At 40.1% G+C, this 21066-nt stretch overlaps 1 protein-coding gene across 1 annotated transcript; it reads right to left on the bottom strand.

The window, feature by feature from the left end:
- Positions 1-827: 827 nt before the first annotated feature.
- RBSN (rabenosyn, RAB effector) lies at positions 828-19912 on the bottom strand. Its single transcript, XM_060239620.1, has 12 exons — positions 19753-19912; positions 16893-17142; positions 14216-14356; positions 12681-12781; positions 11853-11898; positions 11606-11767; positions 10374-10615; positions 9557-9627; positions 7429-7515; positions 6832-6934; positions 5816-5920; positions 828-4616 (listed from the first exon to the last, which is right to left on the bottom strand). Exons 2-12 carry the CDS (start codon positions 17053-17055, stop codon positions 3456-3458), a joined length of 2382 nt encoding a protein of 793 aa, XP_060095603.1. The 5' UTR covers positions 17056-17142; positions 19753-19912; the 3' UTR covers positions 828-3455.
- Positions 19913-21066: the final 1154 nt, after the last annotated feature.

Raw genomic sequence — 21066 nt, 5'->3', positions numbered from 1 at the left:
TATGTTAAGTGCAGATTCTTTCTTTTTGCCAGGTAGAACTGGACACAGGATTTAATCTATTTGAAAGGAAGATGTAGGTGTGGTTAATAGAAATGTGTATGTTTCAGTCCGGAAAAGCCAGCATGGTGTAAGTGGTTAAAGTGTCAGACTAGGATCTGGGAACCCATGTTGCCACAGAAACTTGCTGGGTGACCTACCTCAGAGGATTGTTGTGAGGATAAAATAGAGGGGAGGAGAACAATGTAAGCTGCTGGGAGATAAGGGGTGGGATAAAGTAAACAAGTTGGAGTTGCACAGTAGGTGATAGAGGAAGCCAATAGGTCACTCCATCTTGTTTTTGTGGTTCAGATGATACTGCGTACTATTTCTGTGCTGAAGATAAATGCGGAAACTTTGCATCTTACTTTGGAATTCATGCTTAAGAGGAGAGCGGATAACTTCTGTATGCTGAAAACTCCCATTAATTTCTAGGACCTTTTTTCCTGTCATTCATTCAATAAGACTTTTAAACGCCAGGGCTTAGGTAGGAGTCAGGCCTGTTAAAATACTGAAGATTATCTAATTAAGATCTAATTTCACATTAGCCTTTGTCCCAGTCTCATTCTTGGCTCTCGAGTTTGCGCAAGGCAGGGAGCAAGTGGGGAACATGCAGCCCTGCTTCAGAGAGGCCAGTGCAGAATCTGGGAAAAAGAGCCACTGTGAGGAGCCCCACAGAGAAGGGAGCCAAGTGTGGAATTGGTCTCAAACAATACACATGGAACTGGAACTAATAACTTCAATTCATGTAGGATTTTTCCGTCACCATGAAAAATCACTGTACCCATACACACAAAATAAACATGTTATTTTATTTCATTTGATCAGAAAGCTTGCAAACTAGAGTAGTGCATGCAAGTATATAAACAGACATTAATGCTAAATCTCACAATGGCACGGTTTTGTTCCGTTTCATAGTGTCAGTTCAGTAGTACAAATGGAAGGCTGGTCAGAAAGTGGGTATATCGCTATCCTAGCGAGAAGGCTAGTTACCTTTCACACTGACTTCCAGTCATGGAGCTACAAACCATCACAGATGTTGAGAGAAGTACATCAATACACAAGTATGTCTTAATCTATTAGGCTATAAAGTACATACAAACAAGGCAGAATGCAAATAATGCTTTACATGTTTAAAAAAAGTGAAGCCAGTGAAACATTTATTTTGGCTGGCTAGATCAAAGGACGCCAGGTAAATTTGGTGCCCATTATAAATAGATTCTGCTTTACATGATGCATTGTGCCTTAGCTGATAGTCAATTAGAAGCTGTAGAGCTCTGTTTTAAAAAGTACAGATTAGCTAGGTTACTGCATTTTACCAGACATGTATTCCCATTTGCTGATACTCAGTCTTACTAGGTTTGTAACAAGCACCACAAATTCTCTTCCAAAAAAATATTAAAGACATAAGCACTTTCTCTTGCAGTTACTGTAGTGAGTGCTGGGGCTGAACATACCAGTTTCCCCAGGCAGCTGAAGCTGATTAAAATAAGCTGCTTTTGAGGATACAGCAAGCTAGTAGAGCCAGTTTTCCCATTTTTTTAAAAAAAGCCTAAAGCCCCACCAGAAATAGGTGAAGATGTAATACATAAATTTAGTATGTAAACTGCTGCCTTTGTTCTTGAGCTTATTGCCCACCCCGCTAATAACAGAACTTACCTAGAAACATTTTTCTGGGATACCTGTAGCCCAACAGTTTATATCACCAAGTTTACAATCAACTAACCAAACATTAGTAGTGTTCTGCTCATTTGTGACCCCTATTGTTCTCTATTAGACCAATATTTGCAAAATGAGAGTGAAAAGTTCTAGATTTATGCAGCAAAACTGGTAGAGTTCTTGGGGCCTTTGCCCCCCCCCCTCAAAAAAAAAGAAGTCCAGCTTCCTCTTCAAATGGTGACATTTAAAAGACCAAATTTGTACATTACAAGTGAAAACTGACCAACTGTGCAATAGCCCTTCTGTTGCAATTATTTCAACTTTTCCCAAATATTCCAGCTCCTGTTTGGAAGATTTTTTTAAAAAAAAATCTAGAAGACAAGCATTCACAGCTTTGCAAATGGGGAAACAAGCAGCACAATCACCACCACTATTGTTTCAGTGTCTCCATTTATTAAAGCAGGGCTGGCATAGGCCCATGAAAGAAATGAATGGAAACGGAAGAGCCACTTTGTACATGAGTGGACTACATGCCCAAGTTTCCTATCCTAGGGCACTCCTGAAGCACACGTGTCACTTGTTCATTCTAGATACAAAGCAGCTGAAAATATTCCTTGCTTTTCCTTATATTTCAATATTGAGAAGAGTCAAGCTTTGTCAGGGTAACTGAAGGTCAGCTACAACTTTTTGTCTTATCATTTGTGACTAGATCAACTGCAACTGGTCCCCATTTGGATTTGCCATTAGTAGTAGACCTCATTACATGCTTCCACTACAGTAATTGTCAAAGAACACCAAATTCAAGACCATGCTGCAAGCAAAGATCTGTTCAGCTATTGTGGTTTTTCTATCACCTATCCCTCCAGGAATCCTGGGAACTGTAATTCCAGGAGATGATATTTTAAAAAAAAATTCTCAGAAGCTTCACGATATATTCCTGGAATAAGCCATTCTAATAAAACCAATTTAAGCTTGTAATGTAGATGAGACCTGGAAAAAAGCAAATCAGATAGTGGAGGGAAAAAAAGTTCATAATTTCAAGACGGGGTTCAAGGGTTAATTCCTAAAACAAAGGTAACACATCTATTACATCACAAATACCCATATCTAGTTTAAAATCCCTTTATATTATTTTTGTATTGCACAGTCAGATTATTGGCCTTTTAATTCAACAGGTCACTGGAATTCAGGAACCTGCTGTCTTAACACTGGTTCTTCACACATGCAGCAGTTGAACACATCTGCTAAAAAGATACCGTCTTGGCTCCATCAGACATGCTTGACACAGAATTTACAAGACAATCTGGTCCCTTGGCTAATGAAAAACTAGCTCAGGCCAGCCTGTAATACTGCAATAGCAACCACTGACCAAGGAAAGGACGGCAGGTACTTCCTGCCTCACTTCAAGTGCTTGAAAGTATCCATTTCCCCCATAAGCCCTCTGCTATTTACCATCAGAAACAGAGGAGATGCTAAGGAGCATAAACATGCTCTTACAAAGTCTGCTTGTGATAAAAACTGGTTGTGAGAAGTTTAAAATAGATCTTAAAATGTAAAACAGCTCTTAGGTTACCACAGCATTATAAGTAGTGTGGACAATGTTTGCAAAGTCTGACTAATATAATGAAAAATGCCCAACACCAAAGTGCAGAAGATCGGATACAACCCCTGGAATTCCCTTTTGCATCTGCTACTCATTTTAATCCCATCTGCCTGGCCTCTGGGACTGTCAAGGCATGTGCGCAGATTTAGCCACTGATTCAGTAGCTGGATTTCTCCTTCTGTTTTGCTAATGTGTGCTTCAGTTCTTTTAAATTCTCAGTCAGCACTTCTACCTCATCCATCCGTCCACTGTGTTTGGCATCAAAAATATAAGCTTTGATATTATCTATCTGTTGGAGAAGTAACTCCTCTTCTATGATATCTTCGCTCAACACTTCATTATCATCATCATCAACTTCAAAAGGATTTGTGGAGGGATACGATGACTTAAATGGATTCCCAGACTCCTGATTACCTACAGCCATGTGAAGTGAATTTCCAGTATCCTCTTCAAAAGGGTCTGAAGCACTGACAGCCACTCCATTCGCTTGCTGACAGTTGTCATCCTCATCAAATGGATTGTATTCTTTTAAACCACTATTCAAGGCTTTGGAGGGCAAGAAAGCCACTGGGGAAGAGTCTTTAGAAAATGGATTACTGGGTTTCCCCATTAAAGTGCCAATATCTACCTCCTCTTCAAAAGGGTTGAGTGCAATAGTCTTACTTTGCTCTGGTACTCTGTTGTGTTCTTGGGCTCCTGGAGGTTGGCCAGGGAAGACTGGGCTTTCACCAGCTGGCATCTGGTCACTCCCACTTGGAGAAGATGCTTTATAGCCTGGGTTACTTTGGATCAGAGCAGTATCTAGATCCAAAGCATGTGCTATTTGGTTTAGACTGTGCGGTGCAATCTCTAATTTATTGTGCTTCATTTCTCTGAAGTCCAGGGAGCGTGTCCTTGAGTGCTGAGACATTTTCTTTTTATGCTCCCTCTCCCATTCCTTTTCGCAAAGGATCTGCAATTGTTCCCTCTGCATCTCCTCCACCTCAGCTTGCCTTTTGGAGAGTTCAATGGCTTTTTCTGTTTGCTGTTGGTCATACTCATCCTGAAGCTGTCGCAGGTTCTCCTGCAACATCCGGACCTCATCTAGACGATTTGCTTCCTTTGCTTGTTTAATGAAAGATGTGATGTTATCAATCTGCTGAAGAAGGGGATCTGCACATTCCTGCTGGCGAGATATGCTGGCAGTAGGTAACCAACCTTCAGCTTTCTTCAGTGCAACTCTTTTTGGATGGGAAATCTCTCCATTGGATGCTACCAATGATCTGGAAACAAAATCCATGCGCCTCTCTTCAAGTTTTCTGTGTGAGTCAAATGTTGCCTAGCAAAAGCAAGCAAAATTATTCAAGGAGCAGCTCTGGAAGTGCTGTTATTATGCAGCAACCAATGATATCAGAGAACAGGTTTTCTTCTCCCTTGCTACACATTATTGATGATCTTGCAAGTATCTGAATACCCTATCACAGTATTTACATGCTCCAATAATACCCAAACATTTCTGTAGTTAAAGAATATCCTAGCAAATTTTGTTGATGGTTTAAAAATTAATAAAAGCAGCCAAAGCTAACCTAAGCAGGTGGGTCACTCAAGGCCCTCATTCCCTGCCACAAGCCCACAAGGAGGCAAAAAGACTGCTCTCTCACATCCCCTTACCCAGTGAGGAGAGAAGCTGCCACTCATCCCCCACTGGCCACAAGGAGGCAAAAAGCTGCCACTTTCCCTTTTTATCCCCTGAAGGATGAGCAAGGCAGGGTGCAGCAGTACCTCCCCTTCCACACCAGGCTCCCGCCCCCCCAATCCCTGCCTCAGGCCAATGCTCTTCCACCACAGGCACTCTTATAACATAAGGCTGTCTAATGCTGTGATAGGAGCATCGGAGGGGGGGGGGTCACCTTTTCATGACAGCTTTGTACTGTGGGAGCTACTACAGGACATCTCTCCATGCACCCTGGTAAACATGTCAAAGTGCCAGGTTATGTGGGAGGAATTTGTGGTAGATTCTGCCCATACAAGTGCTGCCTCAATTTTCATGAGGGTGCTTTTGGAATTAGGAGATTAAATATAGGCTCCTTACATATGGTCTGAAAGTTATTTTACCTGAGGTGTGCTGGAAAATACAGTTTTGCAGCAGCTCCAAACCACAGACATATCATGAGGAAAAGGCCCGAAGTACATACTAACCCTAAATGCATTATATAATACATCACACTGGCTTGATCTTAAGCAGCTTTTTAACTCACAAAAGGACATTTTTTGTTGATCTCACTGGCTCCCCACTATGACCTCCCCCCCTGAGGTTCAGGGGGGCATACTTTCCACAAAAGGTGGGGGGGGGGAGCGCTTGGAAAGTCACTGTCTACACCTCTCTTGTTTGCACTGCACACTTTCCAAACCAGTGATTTTATTTGCTTTCACAGAAACACCAGTCATTCAAAAAGGTATCACTGGTTCTTTAATCTTCACTAATTTGCAAATATAATGATAAAATATAATGAAATATATTCTAGCTGGAGTATTCACCTGTCTCTCCATCTGTAGTTTTCTGTCCACCTCTTGTTTCTTTTTCTCTTTTAATTCTTCATACTGGTCTTTGGTTGGTAGGGACATCAGACCAAGCAATTTTTCCTAAGGGGGAAAAAAATCAAAGATCTAAAGTTCACCCAAAACTAGAAGGTGCATTAAAGGGACAATTACTTCATTCCATATAGTTTCAAGCCTTACTCCAATGGAAGGTAACAAAAGAGAGTCAGTTACCCTGCTTCCCAGACCTACAGCTTTATGGTTTCCACTGATAAGACAACTGTCCATGAATTTATCTAATCCTTTAAAAATCTGTCAGTGATCTTCACCACTTCTGTACCTGCAGTTCTTTAGCAGTGCAATACTAAAAAGAATTACCCTAATCTAAGCCCGTTGAAATGAATGGGCTTAGACTGGAATAATTTTTCTCGGGATTGCACTGCAAATCAGATATGCATACTGTTTAGTCATACTTCCATTTCAACTGCAGAGATATGCAAACAAAAGGAATACAGAAGAGTAGATCACTTTCAGGCATACAAGTGCCTCTGTGAATGAAACTACTCTCAACAACTTCCCATAAGCTTCCGCTAACATCTACAAGCTCAGATGTGAGAGGAAGGCAATCTGTGTTTTGGCAGGAATACATCCAGTTTTGTGAGGACAAGGGAGCGCCCCCCCCCCACCCCCAGGAAAGACAACATAGGTTTTTGAAAATTCAAATCCAGTGTCTTACCTACAACACCTAGTGCTAAGATACAAAGCCTTCATTAGTCTTGTAAATGACTGGTATTAGTTACCTGTGATGAATAAGAATCACAAGTAACCAAGGGTTTATAAACTGGGAGATCAATATTACAAATGTTTCTGGTTTTTCTGAATCAGGATGCCAAGCTTCAAAATATCTTGTGAAATGTTTCTTGCCTTAGGTTATTATGTTACTTTCTAATTATGTTTCTAAACACAGTATTAACATATATGCCTGAGAGCAGCTCATGCCTCAGAAAATGACCTACCTGCACAAAAAGTGTTGCTGAATATCTGATCATTCTTTGAAGCTGTAATGTTTTGGGGTGAGGTTGAGACTCTTCATTCAAGCCCAGAGTTAGGATTTTCTTGCTAAATCAAACACATAAATGTGTCAGCAATGCCAGCAACAACAAACTATAATCAATAAACAAAGCACAACACACCTGTAAGTCTTCCCAGTTTCAAACAGTGCTAAATGTTGGTAGTGATTAAAAAAACAGTATAGTATACAGTTGGCTTGCGGTAGGCAAATGATAGTATTTCAATAGCATTTTTAAGCTTGTTACTTCTGCCCATTCATAGGACTGTACTACCACAGGAACATGCAAAATCAACAGAAACTCTTAAAGTTTTATAATGGATTTTAGTTTCTACAGTAGCATCATCAACTCAGTTTCATTTCCTTGGGTACAACCACTGAAACAGATAGTTCCCAACTAAAGCCCCATAGCCCAGTACAAGTGTGGCCCCACTAAGGTTGAAATTATCATTTATTGACTGAAATCAATGGACTTCAGTGTGCTTAGATTGTGCCCCAAAGACCAGTCATTACAGTATCTCATCCCGACAGCTGTCTCTCTTACCTTAGAGCATCTATTAACTCATACATTTTTTGCACCTCCATCCTCAGATCATTAGCATGGTCAAGACTGTAGGTTGTCTCCCCAGCACTGTAAGAAAACACGCTTGTTACAGTAATTGATACAGCCGTTATTTTTGTATGAAGTGCTCTGCAGTCTTTCTCTAAATTATATCTTACCAAATTGCAAACCCACATTTGAAAAGAGAAAAGTATCAAACAGAATTTATTAACTGAACTGCAAATTATCTTGACAAAGAAATATATCATATTACTAGTTCACTATATCACTAGTTTTACAATTAAAATGCCAAAAGCATTGTCAAAAATTTTGGTTAAAATCCAATATATCTTCATGCTCTTCTGGGGGGAGGAAGAATCCTCTCTTCCCCAGAAGCAGCACATGAGAGAGCATTTTGGGCTGCTGAAGGAGATGAGAGGCTGTGCTCCATGGACAGAACTCCTTCCATCTACTGAAACACTCTACCCATGCAGGGGTGTCAAACATGCAGCCCAGGGGCCAAATCAGGCTCCCAGAGGGCTCCTATCAGGCCTGCAAACAAGTCTGCTTCCTTCTCCCTCTCTCTCGCTTTCTTCTGCATCACAGCTTGATTTTCCAGTCTTGCACAATCGCACAACAGCTACAGAGCAAAGCCTCTATCTTCTTCATTGGCTGACTCTTCCCAGAGGAGAGAGAGCTTGCTTTGCCAGGCTCTCTCAATCACACAGCAGAGCTACTGAGCCAAGTCTTTCTTCCTTCTATTAACTGAGGTTCCTCCCCCTCGTCCCCTGGGAAGGGAAGGAAAGAGTCAGAGCTTCCTTTGCCCAGTTCCCTCGATCACACACGAGAGATAAAAAGCGCCTTTAAGGCCAACAAAGTTTTATTCACAATGTGAGCTTTTTGCCTTGCTACAGAGAGAGAGTTTTGTTGGTTCATTATGCCAGGGCTCTCCTGGGTGCAACTGGGTTTGCCTCCCCCTTTTCACTGTATTCATGTCTTTGTGATCCAGTCTTTTTCAGTAGGAAAGCAATGTGAACTATTTAGATTAGGAAGAACAAGAAGCCAGGGAGCTGGATTAGGCTGAGAGTGTATGTCCAGACCAAGTTCACCCAGCACATTTCCTTTGTAGACTGGGGATGTTTAACTTATAAGTAGGCTGATACCAACCACTATACATTGCTGTCTCTGTATTCTTGCACAATCTTATAAGAGTTGTAGTTATTTATCCAGGGAAGGCTATATTTTTGTAGACAAAAACATAGCCCTCAGTATGTGTTATGGTGCCTTCACATGTTCTTGACCAGCACATGGAACAACTTATATACAAATGTTCACAGTGCCCAGCCATTTCATGTTTTCCTCTGGGTTTTAGGCTTAAAGCATTCACCATGAGATTTCTGTAATGAATATCAATAAATCAAAAGTAAGTTTGCAACTTACAGACAGACACCTGAACAACACCTAAACAGTTGAGATTGCTGTAGCACAGACACTGTCTCCAGATTTTGATGCAATTATTCAAAGCAAGAGACTGTTAATAAACAAAATATTGCAAGAGTGCTAATCTTTTATGCATGTTTTATTTAAAGTTTATTTTTTAAAAAATCTTTAATTGTTTGTCTGTGTGCTTTAAAAAGTTTATATCTTCACTACCTGGCATTACATTTTATGACATACATGGCTCGGCCCGACAAAGTCTCATTTATGTCAGACCTGGCCCTCATGAGTTCAACACCCCTGCTCTACTAGATCCAAGCCCATGTATTACTTTGGGATGTAATCAAGAGTACATAAAGCTCTTTTATCATTGGGTGTGCTGTGTGAGCAAGCCATTATACTGAAAGACCTGGTATCCACCCATGCCAAGCCAAATTACTGAAACATTAGCATTTTCTATAACATTATACTAGTTCTAACTGACTAAGGGCACATTCACATATGCATCACATAGAACCTGCATAGAGACTTCTTGGACTCCAAAAATAGTGTGCAAAGAGGACCGTGTAAAATTATTAATGTACAATATCTGACTTTAACAAAATACATAACATCTTTTTCCTTCTTACATATGTATTAAAGATGATTTTTGTAGAATACTCATTTAAAAGGAAATGTAGCTGAATAAGCTTACTTTAATGATTCCGCCATCTTTATATATTCTGGGGCCTTCTGATCAACTTTTTCCATGCAGAGTCGGAGTTTCTGGTTTAATAAATAAAATCAATAGATTAGTTCTTACTCATAATCCAAAGGACTTATGCAGAATTATTTAATAATTTTTCTATTTTTCCTTCTGTATGTATTAAGATATTTTAATAGGTGTTAGACTGGCTAACCAGAAATTCTGTTTAACCCAGGTAATCATGACTTACTGCATGCAACAAGGCCTGATATAGTGAATTACAGATTTAAAAAACAGTTCAAATTCAGGCACAACTATCAAAGTATTGTTGTCAATAAATAGCTTTTGAGAACTGCAGAATTAAGGTTTACAGTGAACTAGTAAGCAACTTGCATGCTTTCCCCCATTTTTTGGGAGGGAGAGGGCATTGTTTGGACCATCATTTGATCATGAGTTTAATCCTCTAACAGCATAGACCATACATGAATCCAGGACCAAGCAAACTGAAGTTTCCTTTCTAAATTCTCAGTATTTTGTTTTCAACCAACCAACCAACCAACCTCCATGCTCCAACAAAAAAATACTTCTTTAAAAGAATACCAACTTAAAAATTACATTTCCTTTCCCTTCTCACTACTTATCTCTTCAGTGTCTATCCCTTGTCAGATCCAGGAAAGGCTTATTTTATTTATATCTTAAACTCTAAACACTGCATTAGGCTGTATTTAAACAATGGTTAAAAATACTCTGCAACTTATACCAAGTTCTGTTTCTCGTCTGCTAACTCCCCAACCCCCCTCTTCCAATTTAACAAATGCCACTTTACCTCATATAGCTTCACAATGTCTGGTGTGTATTCTCTCTCATCAATCTGCTGTTCCCTTTTGAGCAGGGTATCTTTGCAGTGCCTGCAACACCGGATTCGATCATCATCCTTTTCATCCAGGACAGAGCTTACACTGTTCACACTACTAATGCTGCCACGGCGAGAGCCATGGACACTGTTGGGTGAGCAGTTTGGGCTTGTATGAGAAGCTAAGACCTCCTTGCTGGCAGTGGTGAGCTTACCTGGAAGAACACACCAATATTGCATAAGGAACAGAAGGCAACATCCAGTAAATAAAACACTGGCAAACCAAAGTCCAAACAGTTCAATTCCAGTTACACATCTTAAACTGGGAATAGTAAAGCCTAATTTACAAGCTTGTTAAGAAGAATTAAATCAGGATTCTCTCTCTGTCATGTAAAAAATCATTTTTAAAAGAAGCATTAACTGTATGGAATCACTGGGCTAGTTTGGTCCTGAACAAACAATGTAGCCCAGTGAAGTTGCACAGCAATACAACTGCAAGCCAGATATGACTAATCCCTTAACAGCTTTTTCCAAGAATAGCTATTTTCCAACCACCAGATTATTCTTATTTTATGGGTTGGATCCGGATTAACATTTCCACATGTACAAGGATTTCTGCCCATAAGGCATGACAGGCTAAAATATCCCCAAACTTGTCCTTAGGGTCCTCTCTTCTACTAAAACATGGCTGTGGAAGGGGGGGAGGAAGAAAAATAATGTTCTGTGAACAGAAATCCTTTACCCACAGAAATATCCAGTCTGGACGCAAACCTACAGCTCTATTATCACTTAGCAACATCACTAAAGTTTTTTTTTTTAATTCTATTACAATAATTTTCTAAATTAGATTTTTATGAAGTCTGGCCAGATTACAACTCTCTCCAGGTAGACTGAGTCCATCTGCAGGCTGATGGGACAAATCATCTTGATCTTATGCTAAACAGAATTACCAGAAATTATAACGGTGGAATGTTGTAAAAACTATGTGCCTACTCTATATAAATGAGTTCAAGGACTTATAACGTAAGATAAGGAAGTATTTGTACATTTAAGTAGCGCCCTTTATTATCTACATTTCTTGGATACTGGGAGGCAGTTGTATATGGGACTACTAACCATAGGATTACAAATATAGTTGCGAGATCAAACCAGAGCTGGGGAAATATCAGAATATGAACCCAAATTACTTAGACCACTATACTCACTTGCAAAAGGAAGGCTGACAAGTTCCATGCACTTTTTGCACATGATAGACCCACAAAGGCGGCAGTGGTGACGTCGGTTCCGAATGGTGAACTTAGTACCACAGTCCGGACAAAACGGCACATCTTGATCATTAACCCAAGGCACAACAGACTTCTCAATTGCTGTAGGATGAGAAAGCCTGTCAAATATAACCAATAAAGTCCAAGCCAGAAACTATTAACAAATGTCTAGAATGCTAGCACCTACCTCTTATCTTTGCAGAATCGGTATTGGTTCTGTCGAAGGAAGTAAGCTGACAAAGGAGAAGGATCACAAAAGAGTTCAGCAAAGTACACTATTCTATTGAGGCAAAACTGCAACTGCACAGTGCTTAAAAAATAACAGATAATGGGCTCATTAAAGAAATTATCTGCTTTCTTATTATTCCTTTTAGAACATCTTGGACTTTATAAAACCACTCTTGCGCACAATTCGGCAAACCTCAGTACTGGCCAAACATGTTGAACTACCACAGCAATGCCCATAAGGGAATACGGACAGTGGGAAAAGGAAAGAAAAATTAAGCAGATAGGCAAGAAAGCACTAGACAATAGTCTCTTTAAGTGGGGAAAATCTATGAATAGCATACAGAACAAGAGGCAAATAGATGGAAGATAAAGAGATTCTAAAACTTCAAAATTCAAAACTAAAGCATGCAACGGAAAGCATAGAGTCCTTCACAGTCATACATTCTACTCAGTTCTAAATAAACAGTCTTTGGAGCAGGAGGTGGAAATGCGATTAAGGTTTCATCAGACATCCCTTTACGGATCTTGAACCAATGTAATTCTTCTCATCTCCATATTACACAAGAATACCTAAATTCACTAATGTTCATGAGTGCCCCCCTCTCTTTTTTCCTTGACTGGATACCTTTAAGAGAGATGACAATGGTGACTCTCAAGTCTTAAATTATGATTTGATTTATATCGTAGCAACACAAATCAAAAGCAGTATTTGTAGCATATATAAATGGTTCAAATATGATTTGTAAGCATTTTTTATGGGGGGGGGGGGAATAAAAAGCCCATTTACCTTCTCTAACCTGATAATTAATTTATTGACTTCCACAACATAGTGATCAATTCTGGCTGCTCTATGTTTCTTGAAGTCAGCAAGATGGCTCCTCACAGCACCTGATTAAAAAAAGTAATCAGTCAAGAAGGTCTTCAGGTTCACTCAATCTTACACCCATAATGAACTGTTATTTTACTATGTTCTGGTATTTCCCAGAGCTCTCCATTGCTGTTCGGGCATTAAATGCAGCATAAAACAATGGCATCTTAGATTTTTAGTGCTGTTTCTTTTATCTTGATGTAGCCTTTATTGATACACAGTGTACTTGCTTCCACCAAATAAAATGGCATTTTAGAAGACAACAGCAGCAAAACTTACTGGCTGCTGCAAGTTCTCTCAAATCTCTCCCTTAACAGACAAAATCCCCTTAGTAAGTGAGATACTCCCAAGTGTTGTAAACTCATGATTTGTATGTTCTTACTTAAATTGGGGACAAGGCAAACCTGGGATGTTTGGGGAAAAGATGGGTATAGAAGTATTTTAAACAAATCAAAGAAAATAATATTTAAAAATCCAGTCAACTACAAACTATAAAAACCAGTTTAGCCTCCAGTGTACAACACACACACACACAATTTAGAAAGGACTCCCAAAATCAAACACTGAACAGACATGGTCACTTTTACATATTAACTTTCAAAAGTAATAAAGCAACACATTCTGACTACACCATTATTCAGGGACTGTCAAGAGATTAAACAGCAAGTTTTTCACTATATAATGCAATACTGTTCCCCAGATACATAGCCATGATTCAAAAAACCATGATTCTGGAGGTATATATTCCCTGTTCATCCTTGCGCTATGTTAAAGACTGCTTCTGAAGTTCTCCCAGCCTTCAAGAACATCATAATGGGTAATGCAAACTGTGACTTTCTAAACTAAAATCTTACGGCACACAGATCTTGCCACACTTGACAACTCTAATCAAGGTGGTTGTGGTTGTTGTTAACCAGTCAGTTATGTTCAACTCTTGGTGATTCTATGGGCCAGCTCTCCATGTTTTCTGATCTTGTACTGTTTCTTTGAGTTGTTCCAGTGGTGCACCTCAAAGATGTCACAGTGCAGTACCAATACAACCAGCCTGTTATGCTGTACTATGGCTATGTTCCCTGGCAGATTCCAGTCTTCACATGGTTTATGTATACCATTTAAAGTTTACTAGAGAATGCCATATAGTGAGCAAATCTGAATACCACACAGTGTATTTAAAAAAAACAAAGAATGATGTAGAATATAAACAGAGGTCACAATACAGCACGAAGCTAAGCAAGCAGGCTTAAGAAAAAAGTCAAGAACACAAAAAATCTAATGGAATTTAATCATCTATACATTTGTACAGGAGTGTTTCCCTAGAATTAAAAAAATTTCATCCAGTTAAATTGCCAGTTGATGCTTGATAATTTTATATTATTATAGACAAACCCTATCAGAGCTCAGGGGGTTTTCCTGTGAAAGTTTTGTTATTATGTCCACCTTTCCTCACTATTTACCTAGTTCCTGGGGTTCCCACATATATGGATCCACTCCACCATAGCTGTAAGATTCATATCGCTCCTGAGGACCACCATCACTTCGGTCATCTTCCCGTTTCAAAAGTTTATTCTTTGCTTTTTTTGCTTTTTGGACCAGATCTGAAAGATGGTCAAATGATAGACAAGTCAATAGTCTTAGAATGGTGTGACTCTGTTTTGGCTTGTACTGCTAATTACACCATAAGAGATCTTACCATTTCTCAAACCTCCTTATGCTAATTGTCTCTGAGACCCTGACCATTCTCCTTTCACACCTGCAGAATCCTGGGGCTATTTTCCCACCTACTCTTAGGAATGTTATGGGCATTAATCTGATGTTTCCAAAAAGCCCTGAAGATGACTAGAGCTATGTAAATGTTTCACATAAGAACACAGTTCTGATAAAATACTCCTACTTGGCTCAACCTGGTGGGAATATAAATGTGCCATTTAACCAATCAGTTCAATTATTGGCAGTTTGCAGGAATATTTTGTTCCCTGAGACAAAGGCTTAATTTGGAAAGCAATCTGTGAAACAGAACACTGGACCAAGTAGAAGACAAGAGCACTTTAAACGTACTGTAGTGACGCATTTAACAATCTTCAGAGATGGGAAACAACTTGTTACAAGTGAAGGAAATTAACACCTCAACATAACCATTTGCTTTCAGCAATTCACTGAGGGCACTAGGCTATTTTGAACAGAAAGAAGAGTCTCAAACGTAGCCACTGAACACCAACTTTTGTACTTTCATAGCCTAAACTATTATTGAGGTCTTGTTATGACTTGTATATTAAATGGTATTCTGTGGCCACTAAGGATTGCTATATTTTATCCTTTGAGAGTACTCCTAAGAATTACTGTCTGAAAACAAACAAAGCTCTGTATGTGTGTACATGTGTGTCTGAAAATACCAAGGCAGACCTGAGCAAGAAACAACTTTATTGTGTATGGGTCCAACAAGCTAGAAGAGCCAGTATAGTACAGTGGTTTAGAGTCTCAGACTAGAATCTTGGAAACTCAAGTTCAAATCCCCCACTCATGCCATCAAAGCTTGGTGACCTTCAGCCAGTTATACTCGCTTAGCCTAACCTACCTCCCAGAGTTGTTGTAAGGATAAAAATGGAGGAGAGAAGAATGATCTTTTGGATCTCCAATAGAGAGAAAGATGGGGTATAAATGAATTAAATAAGTATGTATTAACATTTTACAAGAGGCATTTTAGTTAAACGGTCTCAAGTAGTAAAGAGCTCAGAGAGTATCACAAACAATGGTTCGATCTAATGGTTCTTTTCCATTAATGGCAGCAAAAAAAGGCTCTACCATTATTGGAATGGAGCCTTTGGCTCTAACCCATGGCTTGATATGAAAAACTATGACAGGGCATTAGAAAATAAATGTAATGGCTTTCAAAAATATACATAAACGTAAAATTATGGAAGTATAATACAAACTGAAGATTTAAGTTGCATTTACAATTGAGGGGGGGTGGTGGTGGAAGAAATTACAAGCCTATGTTATGGTATTATAAATATACTGAAGTTCTATCCTATGTTATTTGAAACTCAGAGAAATTATCAAAACTGGCACTCCAACAGACTTAATTCAGCACATTTCCCTTTGGTAACTGTTTCAAGCCAGTTTCTGGCTTAGCCTGAGCCCCTCCTCCCACTGCATAGCCAGGGTCAAACAGAGAATTTAAGTATATCAGAATTTGTCTTTAGATAGTTTTCTGAAGGCAAGAATACAAGGGCGAAAAGCAATGGAAGGACTGCAAATACAAATAAACACAGACTTTTTTGTGTGAGTTACCCACTGTTAAATTTTAAATACCATGAGTCCTGGTAGGTAGGAGAATTCCAAGTTCCATGGAAATCATCAACAGGCACAGTTAACATAAAAGTCAAATATTTCAGTCACTGCACCTGTAAACCGCTATGTAGTCAAAATTTGTGTTTATTACAAATTCAATTTACTCTGCAGAAAAACTGTTCCTTTTTAATAACTATGAGAAAAGTTCCATTAAAATCCATACATACTCTTGTTTTTGTCTTTTATCAACCAAAGACCCTTATATCAACAGAGGTAAGCACAATGAAAGAAATCACTTTGTCTGTACCATTTTCAGAATCAGTGGCACAGCCTGCACTATAAAATATTCTGTATCAATCAGTACTTCTACTACGAACTACATTTTTGAAATAAAATACCCACTCAGAAAATGCATGATTTAAAAGGCTACATACAGCCTCTGTTTGCATATTGCATACTTAATTTTGTTGGTCTAAATTAGTTTATAAAAGTTCTACCTTATAAATGTCATAATCCATTTTAATCAAATGATTTCAATAAAGGAATTATTCCCTGAAGTGTATGGGGGCACATTATAAAAATCTGCAGCCATATGTTCATCAGTGTACTTAGTATATTGAACTGAAAAGATTTGTGCCAAGAAGTCATTAGCTAGCATCTGTAACCAACTGCCCACCTGATAATGATTTGCCATTCCATTTTACATGATGTTCTGTGTAACTCAAAAACTTACAAACGCCTACAGTCATAAAGAGAAACTGGTTTGGTAAGATATATAATCCATTACATCAGACATTTAGAACAGTACAAGACAGAAGTCAGAGAAGATGCAGTGTTTCTTACTTCTGAGTTGTCCTTTGACATCTTTGTCTTCACTTGAATGTTCTTCTTCATAATGAGACTGAAGTTGATAAAATGACTGCAAATCCTTCAGACATAAGGGGCATAGAAAGCCCTCTCTCACCTCCCCAGGATCATCAAATGGAGGTGTGTAGCTTGCTGCCATAATGTCCAGGGACTCAAAAGCTAAACCGACTCCAAATCTCAGCTGTGGTGAAGCACTGATACGCCATTCAATAACATGACTAAAGGACTAACAGAGAGGAAATGACATTTACTATTGCAATTTGTGCAGAGCATTGCCCCGAAACAGACTCAAAGAACAGTTTTTAAACAGAATGAAATTAGGTGATTTTTCTAATTCTTTAACCTCCCCGCCTCCGCCACCTTGGTGGGCCAAAGAAACCAAGCTGCTGCTACAGAATTAACTAGAGAGAGAAGGGTGTGCACTGAGGACCTTCTATGATGCCTTTTAGTATACCCCTCCTGCCTTGTCTAACTATTAAGTTTCTGCCCTTCACTTTGCTTATGAATAAAAAAATTAAATGAATACTAAAACCATTAACAATGAAAGAGAAGCCATAGCAATAGAAATTCTGAGAGTGTAGTTGTCTACCACAGGTATGACATGATATAGAAGTCTTAATGCCTAAAATCCAGTAAGAATGAGACCACAGTTTACCACATGTCTAATTTAGAAGCCACTTTAAAATCTTCTAGTACAAGCTAACTATCCCAAAACTCTAAGGGGGCAATCCTAAGAAGGTCTATGCAAAGGTAAGTCCCACTGCATTGAATGAGACTTATTCCTATGAAAAGATTGCTCAAAGTGCAATTTTATGCAATTAGTCTTGTCTAACCCATCATTCTGAAACAAGATGGTACAAATGTTGCAAGAACATTAGCACACTTAGATAAAGAAAGATAAGCACAATTAAGGGCTCAATTAATGAAGAATAAGTATGTCAAAAGATGCTTGAGATGAGGGACAACATTCTATACCATCTACTTAAAGATATAGCACTTCAGAACAATTCCAACTTGGCTATTGACAAAACAAGGCAGCTAGACTATGCGAAAGCATAGGGAAACCTGGAAGGAACAAGCAAATGAGCAACTCTTTGCCGCAACAGCATCCCACCACAAATACTCTCCACTTCTATGTGTTCTTACTTAGTAAACCTACTTTGTATCTTTGTTCTCCCCTGCTACCCTTGTACACACACTTAAATTGCTCGACTGATTTCTGTTGACATTCATACCTTTTCGCAAACAAGTTCACAAGGGGATAGTGTGCTCATTTAAAAAAAAATTCTCTGATTCCATTTTGTGACATGCTGCATACCTTTTTAGTAATGAATTTTGCAAAAGTTTCCAATCTGCAGCTGGTCGCAAAACCCTTATAATTTCAGAGTTCAAGAGTTATACTTGGCCCAAGACCCATGGCAGTAGTCAGTGGCACCAGAGCCAGATCAAGACATGGTGAGGCCTTAAGCTATATCAAGTTTAAAAAGTAAAGCCCCATAACATTACCACTAATAAGTTTGTGTGCATGCGTGTCTTTAGCAGTCTTATAATCTGCAGCCCTAAACTATAGCTTACTTAGCCTGCGCACAAAGCTTTAGCTGGTGCAATTTTTTCTAATGATTTCCAGGAACAAATGGCACCCTATTATGGAATACTATCTCTAGAACCATTCATATGGGCTCATCCTTAATGGTTTTTAGGCATAAATTAAAGATTGTTAATCTTTTATAGACTACTGAACTCTGAGGCAAAAGGTATGTTGCTATTGGTACTGCTACTGATTTTAATATTATTTGGGAGTCTTTATTGGGTTTTTTCTTCCTTATTCATCAGTTTTGACTGTTTTGTTTATCCTGTATGTGACCTTGAAGAAAGTAAAACATAAGCAATTAAGTGAAACCAGTTTGGTGTAGTGGTTAGAGTTCTGAATTAGGAACTGGGAGATCCAGGTTCAAATCCCCACTCTTGGGCTGGGTTGTACACTCTCAGCCCCACCTCATAGGGTCGTTGTCAGAATAAAGTGAAGGAAAAGATGGCTTAGGCATCAGCAAAATAGTAGGCAGGTTGCCTCTTGCTCTTCTTGACTGCCAACAACTGGCAGAAACATGACCAATGCTGTTTGAAAAATGTTAAAATTCCATTACAAACTTTTGAATCTTTACAGGTTATGATTCTATGAAAAGCATTACTTTTTTTTAAAGGACAGTAAGAATGGTAGAGAGCCTACAATGCACTCAGTCGAGCCACTGGTTCATCAAGGTTAACACAGTCAACTCGGATCAGCAGCATCTCTCTAGGGTTCAGGACGACGTCTTTTCATTTCACCTGCAACTGATTCTCTTCGAAACCAGAAATACCAAAGATTGAACCAGGTACTTTCTACATGTAAAGCAGATGCGCTGAACCAAGACCCCGCCCAAAACTCTTTCCCAACCCGCCTATGAGAGTGAGGAGAAGGCACCAGATGAGGGCTTACTGCTTTGGAAAGGAGGTACCCGCAGTCTTTAGAGGAATATACCCTGACAGACATTTGCGAGTTTCCAGCCGCGCTCGCTCTGGCCTTCCTTCCCAACAGGCGCCTTCACGCTCAGGATGGGGAAGGCACTCCACACTGGCCTGGGACCCCCTTCCCTTGAGAGCACAAAACCAACAACAGGCGAAGGCTGTCTGTGCCACGCGAGGGTTAAAAGAAGGCCCTCTGACACGCACCCAAGGAGGGCGAAGAGGGTTCAGGCACCACCCAGTAAGCAAGGAGGCCGCGGCTCATTCACATGAGCACCGGGGGGGGGGGGCACAAGCAGTCCCTGTCGCGCCGCCGAGAGAGGTCGGGTCTCACCTCAGCCTCCAGACGGCGTTCACGGCGATAACGTCTGAAAGGCCGAATCCCGCCCCAACGGACGAGGCGGGGGCGGGGGGAGCCGCCTCTCACGACCGGCAGCCTCCGGCCGAGCGCCGAACCACCGATTACAAGAAGGGAAGGAGGGACTCTCCTCCGGGGCGGTGAGCAGTAGCGGGGCGGAGCCTGAGCCGAAGAGTCCGGCGGCGACGAGTGCCGAGCAATCGATGGCGTGGGTGGGAAGCGCGAGGCGGGGAAGTGGCGGCTTGTCAGAGGCAGGGAAAGGCTGGTCTGGGCAGTGGATACTACAGATTTCGTTACTGCCTGGGCTTTGGGTCGCTGTGTTTTAACATTCAAAGGGTTGCGGGAAGAAGTACGATTTAACTTTTTGACGAACCCATGCCTAAAAGTAGTGTGATCTTATGTGTAAACCTGTGCCAGATTACCCTAATGTAGGGTAATGAAATCAAAGAACACAGCATTGCGCTGTGAATATATTTTGCTACTGGCACAATGGAATGTCAAAAATAATACCAAGTCCCTATTTTTATTTATAGATGTATGTGCGTGTGTGTGTGTGTTTGCCAGTTGCCTCTACAGGTCTGTGTGAAACGGTTTACTAAATTATCACATGCTTGTATGAAAGAACGCTGAACTATTTTCACAATCACAAGGTGAGGATTTTCTTGACAAAACGCATGAGGTACTCTTGAAAGGACAATAGGAGGGAGAGGAAATGGTATCTCAGCAATTAGAAGAGAACCCAACATAGGAAGAAGGTTCCTGGAAAAATGTAACCCAAAGGAGAAAGAAAATCAGGAGATGTTTTGAGCTGCCCTGAGCCTGCTTCGGCGGGGAGGGCGGGATACAAATAAAAGTTTATTATTATTATCATTATTATTATTATTATTAGCGATAGGTTCCAGGATCTCCCCACTGTAACTGATTTTGAACTATTGGCACAAGGCCTACTTCCCCAGCCTCCACGAAGCTTGAACAAAGTTTCTCAGAATCCTGTGGATAACAAGCTTGGAGCTGCTCCTCAATATAGAAAGAGGAAGGTGGTGGTGATTGGAGACTCCTTGCTCAGAGGGGTGGAGCCCAAAGAGTGCCGACCAGACATGTCATCCCGAGAGGTCTGCTGTCTGCCGGGAGCGTGCATCCAGCATGTGACAGAAAGGATTGGAAGATTTATCAAGCCCACGGATTACTATCCTTTCTTGCTGATCCACATGGGAACGAATGATACTGCCCATCATAGCCCTGAACGTATTACAAAAGACTATGTGGCTCTGGATCAGAAGGTGAAGGAGC

Source organism: Heteronotia binoei, chromosome 5 (genome assembly GCF_032191835.1).
Source record: "Heteronotia binoei isolate CCM8104 ecotype False Entrance Well chromosome 5, APGP_CSIRO_Hbin_v1, whole genome shotgun sequence".
In the NCBI taxonomy this organism is placed as follows: domain Eukaryota; kingdom Metazoa; phylum Chordata; class Lepidosauria; order Squamata; family Gekkonidae; genus Heteronotia; species Heteronotia binoei.
Note: the sequence above shows the minus strand (reverse complement) of the source record. Positions and strands in the feature narration are given on the sequence as shown.

What these genes read in the sequence shown, in the direction of transcription:
- RBSN (XM_060239620.1), bottom strand. Translation starts at nt 17,055, where the DNA reads ATGGCAGCAAGCTACACACCTCCATTTGATGATCCTGGGGAGGTGAGA. An exon ending in CGATTCTGCAAAGATAAGAG is followed by an intron (nt 11,768 to 11,852) that starts GTAGGTGCTAGC and finishes CTCATCCTACAG; the next exon opens with CAATTGAGAAGTCTGTTGTG. An exon ending in CAGCAACACTTTTTGTGCAG is followed by an intron (nt 5,921 to 6,831) that starts GTAGGTCATTTT and finishes TTTCCCCCTTAG; the next exon opens with GAAAAATTGCTTGGTCTGAT.